Source organism: Leuciscus leuciscus, assembly GCF_965113295.1.
Source record: "Leuciscus leuciscus genome assembly, chromosome: 8".
Classification (NCBI taxonomy): Eukaryota; Metazoa; Chordata; class Actinopteri; order Cypriniformes; family Leuciscidae; genus Leuciscus; species Leuciscus leuciscus.
Window position 1 is genome coordinate 43052275 of NC_138732.1, and position 21863 is coordinate 43074137.

At 37.5% G+C, this 21863-nt stretch overlaps 2 protein-coding genes across 2 annotated transcripts in view; both read left to right on the top strand.

Moving 5' to 3' along the window:
• LOC309504502 (uncharacterized protein) overlaps positions 1-21863 on the top strand; it is a 282483-nt gene that overhangs the window by 116901 nt on the left and 143719 nt on the right. The window lies entirely within an intron of this gene.
• Positions 8513-21863, top strand: part of LOC309505310 (protein NLRC3-like) — a gene marked incomplete at its 3' end in the record, with an annotated part of 33322 nt that continues 19971 nt past the window's right edge. The window contains exons 1-2 of the mRNA XM_082178686.1: positions 8513-8627; positions 13145-13284. Of these exons, the coding sequence (XP_082034812.1) occupies positions 13226-13284 (59 nt within the window). The 5' untranslated portion in view covers positions 8513-8627; positions 13145-13225. The remainder of the gene's footprint in view (positions 8628-13144; positions 13285-21863) is intronic.

The following is a 21863-nucleotide window of genomic DNA, read 5'->3' on the forward strand; positions in this document are numbered from 1 at the left end:
TTTTATCCACTCTGTGGCATTGGTTTAGATAGATCAAATGTAGATGTATAGATTGGATATTTTATAGGGTATGTGTGAGTCTGACTCTGCTCTGCTCAAAAAACGTGCCGAGATGAAACTTCTCTGGTCTTGTTTCTGTTTGCAAAAGCCCAGCTGTGCTGTAACATGGTGTGTATAGCCGTGACATTACTCTCTCGTTCTCTGATCCGCTCACTGTTATCTGCTCACATGCTCTAATCATAGCTTTGCAGGACTATACATTATTTTGATAATTGGTCAAAAAATAAATATGTTAAATCTGATTTTGCATAGAACATAGAACTAAATAAAGAATAATATATTGTTATGAAAATATTTGTATTTAATATTATTTTAATATAGGCCTATTTTTGTCCAATTTTTGTGTTACTTTTAAATAAAAGTGGTTATTTAAAAAAAAAAAAATGTTTATTCAGATTCAGTAAAATTATTGAATTAAATTTAAAAGTCGAATAATAATACAAAATACCAAAACTAATTTAAAATAAGAAATTAATCGTTTTTTTAATTTGTGCGTGCGTAAATCTGTTCAGAGACATTCTGTGACGACGGTTGTGAGTTTTCCCGGTCTGATGGACAGCACTACACCATGTCTATCTCTCAGCGTTCATACCAGAACATCAACTCCTATTCTAGGCATCTTGCAAGAGAGCATTCATCAGAGGATAGCTTACTATACATGGCTAGCCAGCTTTAAGAACGAGATCAGACAGCGTTTTAGACATAAATATATATTTTGACAACTGACACGACATCAGCTGGTGAGGAAAATGCCATTATGTGTTATTGTAAGTCTGATGATGCAGTGTCATTTGCTGCAAAGATGTACTCTTGCTCTAATATAACATTGAGTGATGTACAAAGAAGTGTAACTTGCACTAAATAACTTTTGGACAGGACTATTGACAGTCTTCCAGATGACAATGAGAGGTTTTGTTCATTAATGAGAGAGTTTGAAGCTGCTAAAGAGTGCCTTGACAATATAGATAACCCATATAAAATGGCTAAATTCTTTGAAACAGAGTATTGTCTTGTTAAGCCAACAGAGATCTTCTTAGGTCACAGAGACACCATTAAAGATGGTATTGCACAACAAACACTTGCAGCGGACACATTTCAGTATATTTCCATCCTTGAAACCCTAAGATTTATCTTTGGTAATGAGAAATTTCAGAGCCTCTATTTGCAGTCTCACAGAAGTACAGATGGTAAGATGTGTGACTATTGTGATGGTGATCGTTTTGCAAACCACAAACTGTACAAAACACCCTAATGGTCTACAAATTCATATTTACTTTGATGATCTGGAGACTGTAAATCCTCTCGGGTCAAACACAAAAATCCATCAAATGGGGACGATGTATTTTTTATTGAGAAACTTAATCCCTGAATATAATTCAAGGCCAACTTTCATCTTTGTCTTCTTTTTGATTCTATTGATAGAGATAAATATGGCTTTGCAAAAATCTTTGAGCCTGTTTTAGATGACATAACAGTTCTAGAGATGCAAGACATTGACGTTTAGAGAAGAGGAGAAACACACAGTATATGGAAAACTCTGCCTTTAACTGCTGATAATCTGGGTAGTATTTGCCTTGTTGATAAAACAACTTCACAAACTATGTTTAATGAAGATGATCTTGAAAAGAGACACAGACACAATTACCTGCAGCATCACTTTTACTCATTGGTTGTGGAAAAGATGGAGGAGAACAGACTTGTAAAAATTCCTTCTGATCCGTCAGATTCCCGACCTCTTGATATTCAGTTTTTGGGATGATCAGATCTACATCAATCCCAGACACAAAGTTTTGAAATTATGTAATTGTTCTCTACCTAATGATTTTATTTTATTTTTTGTTTTTAAACTGTACTATGTCCTAAATATCTTTTACTGCTTGAAACAGTCTCATCATATTCTGCAGTTTGAGTTATGACAGAATTGTTAATGACAATAAATGTTTTGAACTCATTAATGTGTTATTTTATTGTTTTATATAACTGATATTAGGTCAAAACATACCAGTGTTTTCTATATGGTTTTAGGTGTGTTTTTCATCAGACAGGCTCATGTATGCTGGACACGAGCTCCAACGCCTCGGTTCAAATGTCACATCACTGTCCAACATCTGCAAGACACAAACATCCCAGTTCCATCAAGTTCAGTCCAGCACAAACCCTCTCTCGACATCGCATCCATTCCTGCTCTTGCTTCCGGTTCCGGACAATAAAACCGGACCACCATGGTGGTGGTGGTGGCGCAATGGATAAGACACATGCCTTTGGTGTGAGAGACCCGGGTTCGAATCCACTGTGAGACAGTGAGACTGTGAGACCCCTAGTTGCTCCAGAGGCGTGCGTCCTCTGACATATATAGCAATTGTAAGTCGCTTTGGATAAAAGCGTCAGCTAAATGAATAAATGTAAATGTAAATAAAAGAACAGTGTTCGTTACTTCCCTGTGTTGTGTTGCATCCTTCTGTCTCTGTGACTGCTTCTTTTATTTTATTATTTTTTAAACCGTGTGCATTATGTTAGAAAATCTGTAATGGTTAATTCATAGATAAATGGTGGACTTGATTATTTAGACTTTTCTACTTTAATTGTTGTGCAATTTTCTTTTGCTATATGAACATGTCTTTTTTTTTAACTATGGAAAAAAGTCTAGAAAATTAGGCATATATTATTAATCTTGTGATTACTTTTTAAGTTTCATATTCACCTTTGTAAATTCAACAATCAGAAACCTCTTTTTTCTGTGGTACTGAAATAATTTGAAAATTATATTGTTACTATTATGGAGAGTACAAACAAAAAAGCTGTTAAAATGGTTTCTTTATTTAATAACAGTTAAGATTTGGTGAAATAAGTCCTTTTATTATATTTTTTATATTAATTATTTTTTGGTAGTTTTATATGTAATCTTATATTTTATTATATGTACACCCTTTGCATTTTTTAAATGTAATTTGTGTTCAAGCATTCATACCGGTAATTATGAAATTATGACTCCACCAGTCTATGGCAGCTGATGAGTGTCACTCCAAACTCTGTCCAGCTGGAGGCGCTAAAGCACCAAAGCCGGGTTGACAAACATCAGTAAACCTTAGAAAAAGAACAACAACAACAACAACAACACAGGTGTAACCTCGTTTATATAATGTTTCAGAAAGCTGTTAAATATTAAAAGTCTTTAGATGAAAAAAAAAGCAGATAATGACACAGAATCTCTTTTATTACAGACTCTCTGGACTGATTTCTACAAAAGATTGAGTCGTACCACGTGACACACATCAGTCATACGGATCGCACAGGCGAGTCTTAACAGCGATCTCAAACTGAAAGTGTTTAAAGACTTCTGGATTCTGTTCCTGTAGGACAAGAGCGTCTGAACTACTGCAAGTAAGCTTTAATACTTCCACCATTACTGTTATCTGGGGGAATATGAGCGGATTTCATATGAGTTAATGTGATAATGATTATTTTAAGTTATAACATAAGTTAAAACTTAAGCCTATACCTGTTACAAAAGTAGAACAAACTACCAAAGTAGACAAACGACCAAAAAGAAGCCAGGAATTACTCAAACAAACCGTTTTATCGGCATTCATTTAGTAAAAATGAATAGTGCTTTTTCTAAAAAGGTTTATTTCCAGTTTTGGGATGTCGTTTTTGTGATAATGTAAAATTTAAAGTATTGTGGTCCAGTGTTTCCCAACCCCTGCTCCTGGAGGAACACCAGCAGAGCACATTTACTTTCCCTTATCAGACTCATATTTCTGGTCTTGGAGTCTCTACTAATGAGCTGATGAGTTGATTCAGGTGATCGATCAGGAAGAGTTGGGAAATTTGTGCCTCCAGGAACAGGGTTGGGAAACACTACTGTGGGCAATCCAGTCTTTCCAGTTTAAGTGAGTGTTTGAATCAGGGCGAGTGTCACGACATGTTTGTTTCTGAAAGCGGAGCATAGATGAATAATAGACTCGCTTGAGACGCGCCTCGGAAAACTGGATGTAATTTAAGTTCTGTTGCTTTTATATAAAAATAAATATGATGACCAAGAAACCAAAAGTATTTGTTATTTAATTCCATTCGAAAGGTGTGTTTATCAATATGTTTTGCTTTAATACAGACATGTTTTCATATATTCTTAGAAATATGAAAACAATCACATATCCCATAGATAGATCACACTGTCAGACAGATCAGGAATATTCACACAACATTTCTACACATAAAAACATGATATCAGAGTTAAAAAATTAAACATTTTAAAAGAGAACAACACATCACGGTTGTTTAAGCCAATGAGCATTAAGCTGTGTCGTCAGCTAGTCGTTTCCCATCATGCTTTTGATCATCAGTCGGTGAAGAGAAACTGCAGAATCCGACACGGCCGCCTCACCGTCGCCAGAGCTTTTTTACATTCGTCAGCTTGACATCAGAGCAAGGCGGACCGCACTCGGACACATTTCTAACCGGCGTACATCTCGCGGTGATCACTGGTGATCCTCTCTGTGCAGATTTTGCTCATCTCAAACAAGCCTTATGTTTCCCAGACATGCGTGACTGAGCGTGCAACTGAGAGTTTTAGTTCACGTCATCTGGACACGTTTGGTGGATTACATCCATAGCTAGCCAGGTATAATAAAGGTTTTGAAATACCAGCATAATATTATTAACTCTACTTTAGCACTGCAATGATATTGCACAGCACCAAAATCTTCTCATCTGAGCTGCCATTGGTCTGTCACCGCTCATCAATGTCAAAGTATTTGAGATGACCAATCAAATCAAAGTAGGCGGGCTTTATGTTGACAGAAGCTGCTGAGCGCACGACACTTCAGTTTAACGGTCATAAAGTGTGAGATAAGATGTAATTAGCTAAACTAATCATTTCATATCTGACAGCTGTTTAAGCCTGTTTACTGCCTAAGGTATGGGATATATTTCCCGTCAAATGTGTTGCTGACATGGATAAAATAAATAAGAAGCATTAATATATATTTTTTTTAAACTTTAAAAAATGTATCACACAAAACTGAAAAATGAATGCAAAGGTATCAGACTAGCAAACAACGCGGTCACAGATCGTAAAATTATAAGAATGAATCAAAAACTTTAAAATGCATGAAAAAAATAAGCACAAATCCAAAACTTTAAACACATTTAAAATTATATTGAAAAAGAACTGAAACATGAATTCAAAGTTATCCAAATCGCACATGAAAAATCATGTTTTCTGCTCATATTTTTATTTTTTGTTCACTTATGCCGTTTTTCCCTTTGCTCTTGTTTCCACGTTCTGCACTTGCTTTTCCAAATGTTTCACAAGAAAATTAAGTCGTGATCAGGAGAAAGCAAGCAAGAAAAAGATAATGGTTTGGCCTCTTAGGGCTTCTGTAAGATATAATGGTTAGAATGGACGAGTGTCTGTGAACCATTAAAATACTGTAATAACCAAATTGGACCAGAGGCAGAGAAGAGCACACCAGAATAAGCAGAACAACACCGTTCATTAGTGTTAAAAGCACAGCACAGTCCATCTATTTGTGGTTCTGTATCCAACAAAAGGGGTGATGGTTGATTTAAAACCCTTGTTGGATCTGGAAGCAGAAGAAGGCTCTACGTTAGAAGAGAAAGTGCACTCATCAGTCAAGCTCTTAGAAAACATTAATCCATCGGCACAGTCGCTCTGGCCAACCTCGCAGAATCCCCATCCAGAAGATTTACCTTGAGTTGTTGCGTTACATAAAATAGTAAAATGATTCCAACAGATTTTGCTGTGGTACTGAAATTGGTACCGAGACCTGAACAATTGTAATGGTATTGGTACCGGCAACTACTGGAACTTTGGTATCGTGGAAACCCTAGTTTATACAGATACTCTTCCAGCATCCACAACCCAGAGCAATTTCAGTTTGTAAAATACACAGTGATGTCTAGGAAGCGTCAATAATAATCTATTCAATTATAAATTGATGACGTGTTTAGATACACATTGTGTAGGTAACTATAAAATGTACTCTATTCTTCTCTCATTTCACTGGCCACTTACTTTAATGTATTTCAGGAGAAGTGGATGAATTGACGTGTTCTAGGCTAAATCTGACAGATAGCCTACAATTCTCTGAACTGCAGTGTGTATATGTCACACAATATGCCCATTGTGAGTTATAGATCAACTAGCCGAATCATGATCATTATAAAGGTTTCTTAAATGACAAACACATTCACTTACATGTATTTAAGAATAAAAATATCAGCCAAGGACTGACTGACATGTAACGCAACCAATCACAGTTCGTTTTGTTCTGCGTCATGTTCAGTGTGAAAATGTAAAGTCGATGTCAATACAACAACAGACCGGCGTACATCTAATAAATTAATCATTCAAGAACGTTGTGCAAGTTTACTGCAACAATAGAGCCACAAACTTCACATACTTTTGAAATCCAGCATTCGGTTGATCCTGAAAAGAGCTCATTGTCACAGTTGTAAACATGACCCGTTCTTCTTCCACGAGGGGTTTCGTCACGGCATTTACAGTGATGCGCTCTAAAATAACGCTCACCTTGTGCAGGACATGCAGTAACTCAGGAGAAGTGTCGTATTTGGCCAGAGAAGGCAGAAATGTGCTCATATTCCTGCAAAAGAATTGCTGAAATGTAAAGCTGGTTTGTAGCATATAAGAATACAGACTACTTTGCTGTTATTAGTAGGCCTACTGTAGCCTAACTGTTATTTACTGGGGTTTTGTGTGTGTTAAATTATTGAAGTTGGGTTAGGTGGCTTTATTGTGAATTTGTGGTGACATTTTTTGGCTACTTATATTTATATAATTAAGTATAGGCTTCTTTACATTTTTATATATTTTTCAATTTTAAGAATTTATTAAAAATAAATTCAATAAAAAAGCCGTTCTTTAATTTCATTCACCATCGTTTTGAGGCTTTTTTGTACCGTTTACTGGTACCGTTTTAAAATGGTCGATTTGGCACCATATTGGAAAAAACCCAAACGATACCCAACCTTAAGAATAATGGTGAGTCAGAGTCCAGTGTGACTGATAAAGTGCAGTGCATGAGGTGTGTATTGCTTGTTGGCTTAACATTTGTTATTAATTCTAAATTTTCATCATCATTTGTTTATCCCTCTGAACTATCATGATATTAATCTCAGTGCCTCATTGTCATGTCCAGGTCATGCTGAACATCTGAGTGTCTTCACCAACACAAAGACACCAGTGCTGAGCTGTTTCCAGTGGCAGTTTATCTGCAGTAATGTCAGAGGAGCGAGGAAAGGACTCTCTCTTTAAGAAGAAACAGAGGTAAGACTGAGACTGTTTTCACAGAACACTACTGGAGTTTCAGGTTTGTCCTGTACAGAACAAAGTCTGATCAACAAGGAGTGTTTGCTCTCTGTGCAAAACAATTTAAAACTTCCTATGAATGTTTTTAGATTGTCACAGGTTAAAAACTGGTTTTAATTTACAGGAACATTTAGCACAGTTAAATATGTTTAATCTACCATATATGTAAAGTCCTGTACAAACCCAGATTTACATATTTACAAGATGTGAGATAGGAGCAGAAATGATTGTTGGTGCAGGATCTAACAAGCATGAAGAAGAATTGGATTTCTGTATCATTTCAGAAATGTAAGAAAAAAAATTCTCTGAGAGGAAAATTCTATTGGAGATCTTATGTAGAAGATATAGATTGGAAAAGGGCCTGGCTTTTACCTGGGAAATACTGTATGTCCAATAAAGCTAAGGAAATACATTTCAAAATTTTACATAAAATAAATCCTGTCAACTCTAATATTCAAAATATCTGGACATTGACAGCTCATGTGCTTTTTGTAAACAAGCAGAGGAGACATTTGGACATTTGTTTTATGATTGCCCAATATCCAAACAATTTTGGTCTGACCTTTGGTTCTTACATATTTGATTCTGCCAGTGTGACATTCTTTCAGTTTAAAAGACATAATTTTTTATTATAATGACGATAGAAATAAACCCCTAGAGAACATTGTTAATTTCTTTATTTTATATGGTAAATTCTTCATTCATAAACAAAAGTTTGCAAATGGTATTCTGCCCTATCCTTATTTTGACACTGAATTAATCTCACTTCTCAAATCTCTTCGTTATATAAATAGTAAAAAATCCCTAAGATTTATAAAATATTTTGAAGAAATATTGAAAGAAAATACATGCACTTAAAAGTTTTCCTTGTATATGTATGTTATTGTATCAATACAATTGTAGTGTATGCCTTCGTCATATCTCTTTGCCATGTCATCTTTTGTGTTTCATTGTTTTTGTATATATTTTTTTTCTTTGTTTGTTTGTTTTATTATATGTTTTTGTATTAATTCCTTGACAATGTTATTGAGCATTTAAAAAAAAAAAAACCCACACACAAAAAAACCCCCACCTATTTTACTTAAGATTGAATCGTACCACGTGACACACATCAGTCATACGGATCGCACAGGCGAGTCTTAACAGCGATCTCAAACTGAAAGTGTTTAAAGACTTCTGGATTCTGTTCCTGTAGGACAAGAGCGTCTGAACTACTGCAAGTAAGCTTTAATACTTCCACCATTACTGTTATCTGGGGAATATGAGCGGATTTCATACGGAAGTTTAACATGAGTTAGTGTGATGATTATGTTAAAGTATAACATTTATATAAAATTATACCTGTTGCAAAAGAAGAACAAACGACCAAAAGCAGCCAGGAATTACTAAAACAAACCATTTTATGGACATTAATTTTGTAGAAATGAATAATGCTTTTTCTAAAAAATTTTATTTCTAGTTTTAGGATGTCGTTTTGTATTAATGCGCAATCGAAAATGTTCTTTGGACAATCCAGTCTTTCCAGTTAGTGGGCGTTTGAATCACAGCCAGTGTCATGAGATGTGCTACTGGAAATATTCGGTGTCTGAGATGTTTGGTGACACTGGGTGAAGCTTGCATGAATATTCATGATTTTCCTGTTTCATGTTAAAGCTCTACTGAAAATATTAGCGCGCGCTCCTCGGCTTACACAAACAGTTTTCGGTCACGTTATTTCAGCGTCGAACTAAGTTAAGCATTTTTTATTTATTTTATACTGTTCATGTATTCTCAATAGTTTGTACATGTGAGTGAATATGATTTATGATTTATGATTGATTACAGCCACTGATTTGCCAGTGGATAGGCTTGGAGTAAATGAGCCATCAGGATGTTTGTCTGTTTGTTTTAATTATATAGGCTACTTCTGTTTTGCTCTGATGGTCTTTTAAAATAGTTTTGTTTGATAACTTGTATTTGTGTTGGCATAATAAAGTTTCAGTTGTGATTATTTTGTCATGAATGCATGTAAACATTTTCCCGCAAAACACACTGTGCTCCATATGGTTAGACACATGTTGAGATGGTGAAATTAGCAACACTGCAGAACTTTCACAATGTTTCCTATTCTACAAGCTTACCACAACAATTATAATGTTAAAGGAAATACAAGTGGCTAAAATGATCAACACAGTATTACACATTTAGCCTTCTGTCATTATAGGGTCATTCTATGGAAATGTCCATTTTCTGTCCCTAGCCTTTACAGAAATATTACACTGAAACACTTTAGAGTTACAATTTCTTTACAATTTAAAATAAAACAATATGTTATTTGAACAATTACACCTTCTTGAGGCGTCAATGTGGCAATAATGAATAAAAATTAAATATATAGAATTCCAAGCACCACAGAAGTGCTCGTCCCCAGTCATGTACAGATGGAAAGTGCTTTATTTTGAGGTCAATAACAGATTTTTACACCATTTAAAATACAATAATGTATACATAACTATCAAATATATTATGTAAATGATATAAAACAAAACAAAATGCAGAATAAATATTATAAAATGTATAATGAAAGCAGTGGTCCCCTGGAGTTGTGGAGTTGGCCCTGGAGTTGTGGAGTTGGCCCTGGAGTTGTGGAGTTGGCCCTGGAGTTCTGTCACTGGTGTTATCGTTAAACAAAAATCTCTTATCTTGAAATGAAAATCACACCGATGACATCACTCGACTTCTTTCTTCCAATTTCCTGAATATCTATGAAGAAAAGCCCATGGTAGATCCACTGTCTCTTTTCAGTTAGCAGAAATCTTCTCATTTATCTCATGATTTCATATGAAGCTTTTAGTTGAACTCACTGGTATGACCCACTTCATTGTTAGGTAAAACTAGAATACAAATGGATTAAACTGTTGAGTTAAGTGGTTCTAACTTAACAAATAAACACGGAGAGAGATTTCCAACGAGTGCTCTTAAAGCATGACTTTATTACAGTGCCTGGTTTACACACTCCCCTGCCTAACCACACGGGGGCAACGTCACATCATGTGTCCTATAATACCCCTTAACCCTACATAAACTACTTAATTTAGTTAGTATACCATGATTGACAGCATGTGGTTTGATACCTTGCCGCAGCCATTTTGTAAAATGAAAATTGTCACTGGTGTTACTGTGACTGGTGTCACCTTTCTTATGGGTAACACCAGTAACACCAGTGACTCCCATTTATAGATGAACTTTATTCAAAGCTATTCATTTATATTATATGCCAAATGTAACAATTTAGTCTCATCTACTTAATTATAGTTGAAGAATGATGATCTTTGGTCTTATGCATGTCATTGGTGATTCATTGTGTCACTGGTGTTACTGTCTTTTTTTTCTGTCACATTAAATACAATCTCACATGTGACAGTAATAATTTTACATCCATTTAATTCTGCTACACTCAAAAGTTAAGATTTAAAGGATTGCATCATTACTTGATTTTAACTGGTTTTCAAATATTTTCATTGTTATAGCAAACACATGGTAGCGCAGATGTACTAACATCATTCAAGCACACTTTTAACAAACCTGATTAAAATAAATAAAACATAATCTCCTTATTTGTTGCATTATTATTATTTTCTGTAACTCTGACTACATGTGCTAAAAAAAAATAGACATAATATTTCATAAAAACCTTTAATATTGCCAAAAGTAAGGTAACACCAGTGACAAAAAAATGGTACATGCGTGCTTTAAATAAATGCACAAAAAATCATAAGCTGTCATTTATGCGCATTCATAAAGTCAAAGGGTAATCTAATAATGTGGTGTAAGTTTAAATGTTAGAAAAAGAAATCATTTGGACATTTCTGTAGAATGACCCACTACAGTACTGCCTAAAGATGCTGAAATTAGCAAAACAAATTAAAGGGTTAGTTCACCCAAAAATGAAAGTTCTGTCAGTAATCACTCACCCTCATGTTGTTCCAACCCCGTAAGACTTTCGTTCATCTTCGGCGCATGCGTCGTGGCTCTCGAGAACTCACGTCAGAGACACACACAGAAGAAAATTAATAGTTGAATAAAGTCGTTATTTTTGTTTGTTTTTTTGTGCACAAAAAGTATTCTCGTCGCTTGATAAACTTAAAGGGACATTGTGTAAGAATTTCTCCCATCTAGTGGTGAAAATGTATTTTGCATTCAAACGAATAGTGCTCTCCAGTGCCTCGCTTTCTCAAATGCGTGTTGCATCTACGGTAGCCGTTATGAACCAACAAGCTATGACAGGATGTCTTATAATAGCACTTCATCGAGTTTTCCTTCGGGTGAACTGGTTTATTATTTCAAACAAACTGCAACTTGACACAACGAACAAACGAATGTTACAGTATAAATTACTGACTGTGAAAAACATGAACTATGGTAATTAGTAGTGATGCCTTCTTTATTCATTATATTTTTGTATATTATATATAATTATATAATATATATATTATATATTATATAATAAAGTACACAACCAAGCAATGAAAAAAAGCTTGTAATTAAGACCGTAACATTGACTTACCTGTCGAGAAGAAAGCAGGAAACTTCAGCGTCTCTTTTGAAAGCTTTCTCCTGCGTTAGCTATCCCGACATTAACCCTTGTTTTTTGTAATCTCCGGTCACGTTTCCTTTTACGGTCTATTTTGGACTTTTTCGACGACGAGGACTCCTTATCCTGTGACTCAGCATATGTATGGTCCTCCATTATAAATAACCGTACAGTGCAGCCTTTTAAACTTGCCGGGGCCGTGACTCTCACTGCTCTGCTCCTCCGCTTCTGCTGGCTTCAGTCACGTGACCCTGGCTCTGAACGGAAACGCGTTGGCCTAGTACTTTTTGTCCCTCTCTGCTATTATAGTTTTTCAAGATGGCAGAACTACATGGAAGCCTCCGTGGACCTACCCGTCCCATGTATATAAAGATAATAAATTCTTCGTTTACGAGGATAAGTCAGATCATTGGCATAGGTATTTGTACACCATTGAGGACATATTTATGAATAAAAATATTCATTTTAGATAATAAAATACCTAAAAAGCTACACATTGTCCCTTTAAGGTTGAGCCACTGTAGACACTTGGACTATTTTAAACATTGTCTTTACTCACTTTCTGGACTTTTCAGGGTTTGCTCCCCTTCGGTAGGGGTACCTTGGGTTGGCAGTATGGCGAATGAGTGTTAGGCAGTATCAAACTGCTTGCTCTTATGAGACATATCTCAAAATGAAGCTGTGTTAGGTCCATCAGTTAACCCTCTGGTTTTGGTTTGTCCCCCTCCTCAACTAAAGCTTAAGTAGGGAGGTCACTCCCCTTAATAGACTCTCCTTAGACTGAATGCAAAATAAAAAGATGATGACAGGGAACCAGACGGATAGGGACATTCATAACTGGAGACTATTCTGGCTGGGTTCAACTGTACATACAGTACATTTAAAGTTCCTTTTAAATTGCTTTTGGTGCAATAAACAATCATAAGTAGTTTATTTTTCTTACAAGACACATTAGAGAATCAAAGTATTTTTAAAAATCCTTTAAATGCATGTTGTTTAAATCTGATCAAATGTCATTACAAATTGAAGTGAATAATTCTGAATTAGAATGTATCGTTTGTTGGCTTAACATTTGTCATTAGTTCGAAATTTTCATCATTATGTGTTTATCCCTCTGATCTATCATGATATTAATCTCAGTGCCTCATTGTCATGTCCAGGTCATGCTGATCATCTGATTGTCTTCACCAACACAAAGACACCAGTGCTGAGCTGTTTCCAGTGGCAGTTTATCTGCAGTAATGTCAGAGGAACGAGGAAAGCACTCTCTCTCTAAGATGAGTCTCTCAGAGAAACAGAGGTAAGACTGAGACTGTTTTCACAGGATCATTTTAAACACTACTGGAGTTTCAGGATTATCCTGTACAGAACAAAGTCTGATCAACAAGGAGAGTTTGCTCTCACCATTGCCATGTCAAATGCTGTGCAAAACAATTTAGAACTTCCTATGAATATTTTTAGATTGTCGCAGATTAAAAATTACTTGAAACTGGTTTCATATTTAATTTACAGGAACATTTAGCACAGTTATATATGTTTAATGTACCATACATGTAAATTCCTGTACAAACCCAGATTAAAGTGCACTGCATTATGGTTTAAAGGTTAGGGCTGAACGATTTTGGAAAATATTAACAATATTGCGATTTAATATGCAATTATTTTTTAAGCTCTTTATCTTCTGCATTATTCAACAAAGAAAATAAATCATTGTATAGTAGGGGTGGGAATCTTTAGGCACCTCACGATCAGATTCCAAAATGATTCTTGATCTACTTTTTTTCTTATTAATTTATTTTATTAATAAAACTTATAATTCCATATGTAATTAATTATAAAAAGATTAAGTACTTTTAAAGATAACTCCACACTTTTTTTTTTTTTATTAAAACAATTGCATGTTAAGTTAAATAAATAAACTAATATAGCTTCAAAACATAAAGGCTAGAAAATAACAAAGAGGAACAAAAAACATATTACAAGCAATAAACAAAGAGTGCTTTTGGTATTTAAGAGTAGGCTATCTGCATGTTTTTCATTCAAGAACTGTGAGTGATTTTTCTCTCAGCTTTACTGTTTGGGATTATTACTGATGACATCATAGACAGCGGGAGTACGGTGTACATTTTAGGACATCCTCAGACCTCAGCCATATGAAGACAAGGCATCATGCATCAGACTAAAAGGCTTCAGTTATTGGACAAAACGGCATCGCACCTCAGACTGAAAAGCTTCAGGTCTCAGGTGTCAGGTCTCGTCCAATTAGGCATCAGACGAAACAGCCTCAGACTAAAAGGCATCAGCCATAAAGGCATCGGGCGAAACAGACTCAGATGGAGTTTGGAGGTTCGCATTGCCCCGCCCCATGTGACGTCACATGTACGCGGTTCATAGCTCGAAAGAACGCTTTAACTTCAGGATAGTTTGCCAACACACAAGCTAGCTAGTTGAAATATGTCATCTAACTTTTTAAACGTGCAAATAAAACTTGCGAAATGCATTTTCTCTTCTGTATACAACGTATAACATTTAATTAAAGCATACATATAGGCTATATATTATATATATATATATATTAAAGTCTCCTTGCATTATGGATGTATTACACCAGAATTTTCAGCCGTCATTGATGCCACGTTAGTGTTTCCGGTCGTCATGAACGTTGCATCTGAAGCAGTAGCGGCTTGTCAATAGTCAAAATTCCAGAAATATACATGTATACAAAAATGATATAAAAATGAAATAAAAAAAAAATAAAAAAAAATAGTTTACTCATACAATGTAAGTAGTAAGAGCCTCAGCATTTATTAAAAACTGGCTTTAATTGGTTAACTATTTTCTTTATTATGTTTTTCAATAAGTTTCATGTGGTTTCATGTGAGAGGGACGCCGGACAAATGGATGTCTATGGAGTCTTTAAAGTCTTTAAATTTTCGGGCAGCATGTGACCTGAAGGTGGTCTCTAATTGGTTTCTTAAAGATTCTCCTCCGGACGCAGGTCGGTGCGTCCCTGGCGAATCAGAATTGGATACATGTTAGTTTATCCAATCTGATTGGTTCTCGTCACCTGCCATTCAACTCAACGCTCTTTGCCACTACTGCGAGTGCGAGTGCGCGGGCGACACCGTTACTCCGACTCCGTCAAAACCTTGCTAGGCTGATCATTTTCGTAGAGAGAATGGCAGAAGTTAAACCAAATTCTGTCATTGATTTACAAATAAAAACCTTTCACAAGGCGTTCGCTGGAAGAAAAAAAACGATAAAGGATCTCCGACCGGACCAACCCGATTTACAGGCCAGTGACAGAGGACGAAGCTAACGCTACACCCGGAGCTTCACCCGCGCTTGTTATGAGAAACGGAGGTGGCTGGCTTTATTTGCTTATTATGACCGCCGCTAGCATAGCTAGCGAAAGCGCGGTCATATAGGGATTGTCAAAGTTTTTTTTTTTGTTTTTTTTTGTCACCTTACTGAATTTTTCGTCAACGATACCAGGGACACCGAAGCACCGGGGAACATGAAATTTGGTGGGCATGTAGCCCCACTAGACTTCTAAGGAAAAATTTCGTTTGGTCCCCGGGGGCCACTCCCCCCCCGCGCTGGGCCCCCCCAAACCCCCAAAAATGCAGTTTTTCCTAAATAACTACCTGAACCGTGGCACCGAGGATGAAGAAATTTTTATGGTATGTTGGTCTACTAGACTTTTACAGAAAAATTTCGTTTGGTCCCCGGGGGCCACTTCCCCCCCCGCGCTGGGGCCCCCTTAAATTTTTCGTCAACGATACCAGGGACACCGAAGCACCGGGGAACATGAAATTTGGTGGGCATGTAGCCCCACTAGACTTCTAAGGAAAAATTTCGTTTGGTCCCCGGGGGCCACTCCCCCCCCGCGCTGGGCCCCCCCAAACCCAAAAAAATGCAGTTTTTCCTAAATAACTACCTGAACCGTGGCACCGAGGATGAAGAAATTTTTATGGTATGTTGGTCTACTAGACTTTTACGGAAAATTTTCGTTTGGTCCCCGGGGGCCACTCCCCCCCCGCCCCCCCCACCCCCCCCGCCGCCCCGCGCTGGGCCCCCCCAAACCCCCAAAAATGCAGTTTTTCCTAAATAACTACCTGAACCGTGGCACCGAGGATGAAGAAATTTTTATGGTATGTTGCTCTTAAGGGCCCACATCAACCTAGCCCATAATCACTCATTTGTGATTTGCGCCCCTCCCATAAAAAATGAAAATGCAATATTATTCTGCTTTAATCGCCCCTATCTTCAGTGGAGATGTTCAGAACTGCACCATATTTCATGTGTATGATTAACTTGACAACCTCTGGGGGTATCCTCTGCTAAGTTTTGTAGAATTTCATCCATGGGGGGGTATAAAATAAATTCATTTATGTGCACATTTAGTGACTGTACACTCATCGGCCTGTAGATGGTGCTGTTGAGCGAAGGGTTGCTGGTTTAGGATGATACTGTCACACACACACATACAGGAATACAAACAAACGCAAGCATGCACACACACTGACATCCACACGCACAGACACACACCCATACACACACATACAAATCCACATGCACAGACACACACACACAAACACACACGCGCACACATGTACGCACACATACATACACGCACAGACACACACACACACACACACACACACACACACACACACACACACACAGATACACAAACACACACACACATACACACACACACACACACACATACTATTACTTTTTTTAGGTATATACATAAACACGCAATACAGCCAAATTACTCCACGTCATTTATTTTTGTGGAAAGCCAGTGCAGGCCTGAGCGGCGGTCATATTTTGTACCGCGATGCGGTACATCTAGTTTGTTAACTTATGCTGTTCTGTTCAATTCATTGCATTTTAATGTTCATGTCATGTATTTGTACTCAATATATAATCTAACTGTACATATCTGTTCTGTTACAGTTAGTAACTGAAGTGTGTAGATCACATTTGTACAATTATATGAAAAAAAGATTATTGAAATAAACGATTTCAGGTTTGATTCTAATCATAATGTAACATTGTGATTTCATAATATTTAGATATGAATCCAACTGGAAAATCTTGTGAAAATATATCTTTCAGTTAGTCAAATAGCATGTAGTGGAGCTCTACAGCCATCTAGTAGCTAAAATTATAATTTTTTACTTTTAAAACTACATTTTACAAAATATGGGCAAAAAGTTTACACTAAACCATGTAAAATTATCCATGTTATCCCCATGAATGAAAGTTAGAAATATGGGTCTTTTATAAAGTGAATTTTACACAAAAAAACAAATATTTATTTATTTAAAGAAATTTACAATATATAATAAATCTTCCAAAAACTGCACAAATGTTGAGTAAAAACATTAATAAACAGTGTAAAATTACATTTGTAAAAAAAACAACAACAACTATTATTCTGTTAAAAAAATGTAATGTTATTGTCTGGGGACCCCAAAGATAACTAGTGTCGTCCCAAATGAAGATAATCAGAGGGTTAAATACATTAAATTTGATGTGCCCCGTTCCTGTCCGTTCGAATTACCTCATAATTGAGATCTCCAACTCGTCGTGTGACCCCAAAGGGTCCTTGCCACTTGGCAAGAAGTTTGAACTAGAAGTTGGGAGCAATACAAGTACTTTATCTCCCAGTGCAAATTCACGCAGTCTGGTTCCCCTGTCGTATAGCCGTATTCCTTATTCCCTCCTCCATCTGGGCAGACCACGAGATGTGAACTGCCCTCGGGTTCTTGGTGCAGGAACCGGCCTATATGGAGAGGGAGAGAGAAGGGAAATGGGAGAGAGAGAGACAGAAGGTAGAGTTTCGCCAACCCCAGGGCACGCCACGATCTGGTCCTCCGCCAGTTGAATGGCCTGGTCCAGCGACATCAGGCGGTGGCACGGGACCCATTGCGTGGCCTTCTTCGGCAACCGCGCAATAAACTGCTCCAGTACCACTTTGTCGATAATTTGCTCAACGTCGCTTCCCTCAGCCATCAGCAGGCGTCCCGGAGCTGTTGAGCCATCACGAAGGATGAAGTATCCGTTGAAGGATGGCTCGTCTCAGGTCGTCGTAGACCAGGAGGTTCTGAACTGGCAGCTGCTGTGCAACTATCTGCGCCTCTCTGGACAGTAATGGAATGAGGCGCACCGGCCAGTTCAATCGAGGCAACCCACATGCCTCGGCAGACCTTTCAAAGAGGTCAAGGAAAGCCTCCGGGTTGTCATGCGGACCCATTTTGTTGAGGGGGAAATGAGTGGGTGAGGCTGGGACAGATGGTGTTTCCACAGCCCGGACCTCCTGGTGCATCCAGTTCCGGAACAGCTCGCAGTCCTGCTGCTGGGCCTGGACGAGGGCTTGGAAACGCCATTCCTGGTCGTCCCTCATGTCCAACAGCGCCTGATGATGTTCTTAATGTAGTCCCGTGAGAGACTGAATGACCTCCGCAAAGATCGAACCTGACGGCATGATAGCGGCGGAGGATCTTCTTCTTCCCGGGGGTTTCGGCACCAGTGTGATGATTTCAGTGTAAGGAGGGAAGAAGACGGGATCAGCTGACTGAAACTTGTGCATTTTATTAAAGTATTTCAAAGAAATCACAAACAAAAGTTTGCGCTCTGTGCTTTCTCCATAAATAAACTCTTTCACTGCAGCACTTGGGTTTCCATTTTCTCAGTTCTCAGACACGCACAAAGGCCCAGTCCAGTCTCTCTCTCAGTCTGTATCCATTTCCTGGTGGCTTTTATCCTGTCTCTCCATGCCAATTACAAGACACAGGTGTTTGTTATTTGCACCTACTTACGCAACACTCATCTCCTGCCTCTCTCTCCCGTTGCAGACCTTGCTCACATGTGCTTCATGTAATCATGCATTTTTATGTTGAAGTGGTTCCTGAGTTATTTTTGTAGTCAGTTTGTAGTCTTTCTTGTTGATTAGTTTTCCACAGGTGTTTCCTATTAGCCACTCCCTCTTATATTGTTTAGCCTGTTTCCCTGTGTATATATAGCCCTTGTGTTTCTCTCTCTGCCTCATCCCTATGCACCCATTACAGATATAAATTAGGGCTGTCAAAATTAACGGTAATGAATGCCATTCATTTTTTCAGTTTAAGGCAATTAACGCAGCTTTTGTTTTTTCTGTCATCTATTAGATAGCGTTACATTATATGATCTCACTTTCATTCAAGTGCTTTTAAATCATTCAATTGCGATAAGACACAAAAGAGAGCTCACTGGTGCACTGTCTGTGAATCTCCTGTCTGTATGACACACACGACTCACAAGCACAGAATGCTTCTTCATTGAGTTCTCTTTCATACTTGAATGGACAAAACACACACAGTTATGCTAAAATGCCAGTTTTGTCCAATATCATTGCAAGCACAGTCTTAAATTAGTTAAATAAAGTGTTAATGAACGGAAAGAGTTGTGAGAAAATGGGATGCATGTCAGATCCACGTCATGTGTGTCAGCTCTTAAAGTGACGTCAGCCTAATAAACCTGCTGTTGTCTGTTATTAGGGATAATGAAAAAAAAATTAAAAAGAGAAAATCACTCACTGCTCTTGACTGAATACATTTTATAGCTTTAATAAAAATGAATCTATATTTATTATATTTTATGCAGTGAAGACTGTGAAGTGTTTGATAACTTTATTTAATTTCTGTATATTTCCTACCTGTTTGATCAAATATTTAAAATATAATGTCTTTATGTTATTTCTACATTAACTTGGAGATTAAATGTAAAATTATTACAATTTAAAAATATATTAAAAACTTTAAAGGGATACTTCACCTCTGGAAAGATGAATGTGTATTTCAAATAGGTCATTTATGTAGAAGAAATGTGAAATTATTTTTGAATTTGGAGCTTTCTAGACTGAGAAAAGACAGAAAATGTATTTTTGGCTTATGTGGATGAAAGACAACAACTCCCAGAATGCACTTGCTTCGCTGCTCTACGAGGCCACTCCCAAGCCACGCCTACCGGTAAGAGAGCGCAGTTGAAAACAAGAAGGCTAGGCTACTGGTGAGACTCCGTGATGTGTTTGCCCGGTATTTCGAGATCGCCCAAAATGTCCGGGATTCGGCTTTTGCGTTCTACAGTCGCCATTCATCATGTTTACTGTGGCGAGCAGGACGAGGCTGAGGGGCGCGGGAGAACGGCGCGAGGCCGGTGGCGTCATTACTGAGACGCACTGATCTCGTATCTCTCACGGAGGAGCGGGAATTTTCTTAAAACGCAAATGTTAAAACGCACATCAACCGATCACTTGTTTAGCGTTCACTACACTACACTAAACACTACATTCAGATTCACCAATCGAAATTAATTCAGTTAGATTGAAACAAAAGGTGTGCATGTAAACAATGAATGGAGACTGCAGAAACCAAAAGCCGAATCCCGGACATTTTGGACGATCTCGACGGCCGGACATGTCCGGGAAAAAGACGTAACCCCTACTACTCAGCTTTCTCCACAGAACAACAGCCTGTTAGCTTAGCTTCCAAAGAAAGACGGCTGATACTATGTGTACATTCTGTGTGTGTGAGATCCCACCCTCTATGGGCGGGCTGAAAACATGCGGGACAGCTCCTACTACTGGCTGTAGTCTTTAGCCTCTGGCCAAAAAATCCTCCGATGACGCAAAATGATGATTTTTGCGTCATCGGAGGATTTTTTCCAGACAAAAAATACATAAATTTCTCGTCTCAGGGGGATATGAGGGAGGAAAGCACGGTAATTCAAAAATACTACAGGTTTTCTACTAATACAAAGCTTAATGCTAAATCCCGAAGTATCCCTTTAATGTTAGGTGTGATTTAATCATGATCAATTACAGAAAAACGTGTGAATATTTCGTTGTTTTTTTAAATTGATTGAAAATTGATTATCAATTTTAAATTAATATAGTATATATATATATATATATATATATATATATATATATATATATATATATCAGTGGCGGGCCTTGCATCTCACACCTAGGCCTTCAGTGGTGTCCAACCTGAATTAATAACTTGTAATAGTGTAGCAGCGCACAGACTCTCTATAATTGTTGTGAAATTGCTGTTTTTATTTTGCACTGGCAGTTATAGGGTTAATGCCATGAGTTTGGAAAAGGCCGGGTAGAAAAACAAGCGAGTGAGTTCGGCTTGTGCGTTAGTGTTCAGTTGTTCTTGCGTTCTGATTATAAGTTCAGAAACGGAGCCTTCCTTGTCTTATCCTTCAAGGGTTACAATAGTCCCTTGCCTTGCTAGACGTTACAATAGTATGAATGTTTAAAAAAGAAAAAGACGTTTCTAATTCATAAATTTACAAGAAAAATTAGGAAGAAAACCATATTCACCTCGGAAAATCCGGGGGCAATAAATGCAGTATACTCACCAAACCTACTGATTATTTTTTTACACAAAATCCATCCTAATTTCTCTCCTTAAAAAGACTTAAATTATGTTTCAGTCCCAACAAACTTTTCTATCGCCATTGAAGCTAATGCTGAAAGTCGAGTCTGTCCCTTCGTATTTCTGGCATAAGTTTTAATTCGCTTTAGTGCTGAGAGTGTCCCCTCGACAGAAGCAGTGGACACACGGTCACCGCAAAACATGACAATGTGTACAGCTGACCCATGCTCTCACACAGAGTTTTGAACGAAATCAATGAGATCAGCGGGACTTCTGCCTTCAGAATCATAAATGGCATACATTACAGTCAGTTATTCCTGTTTTTCCCCGGACAAATTGAATAGTGTTCCGTTACTCTGCGTTAAGCTGGATAAGGCTGAATAAGGGATATTTTTCCGGTAGGTTTAAACCTGCTGGGGGTCGAGGAGTGAAAGAA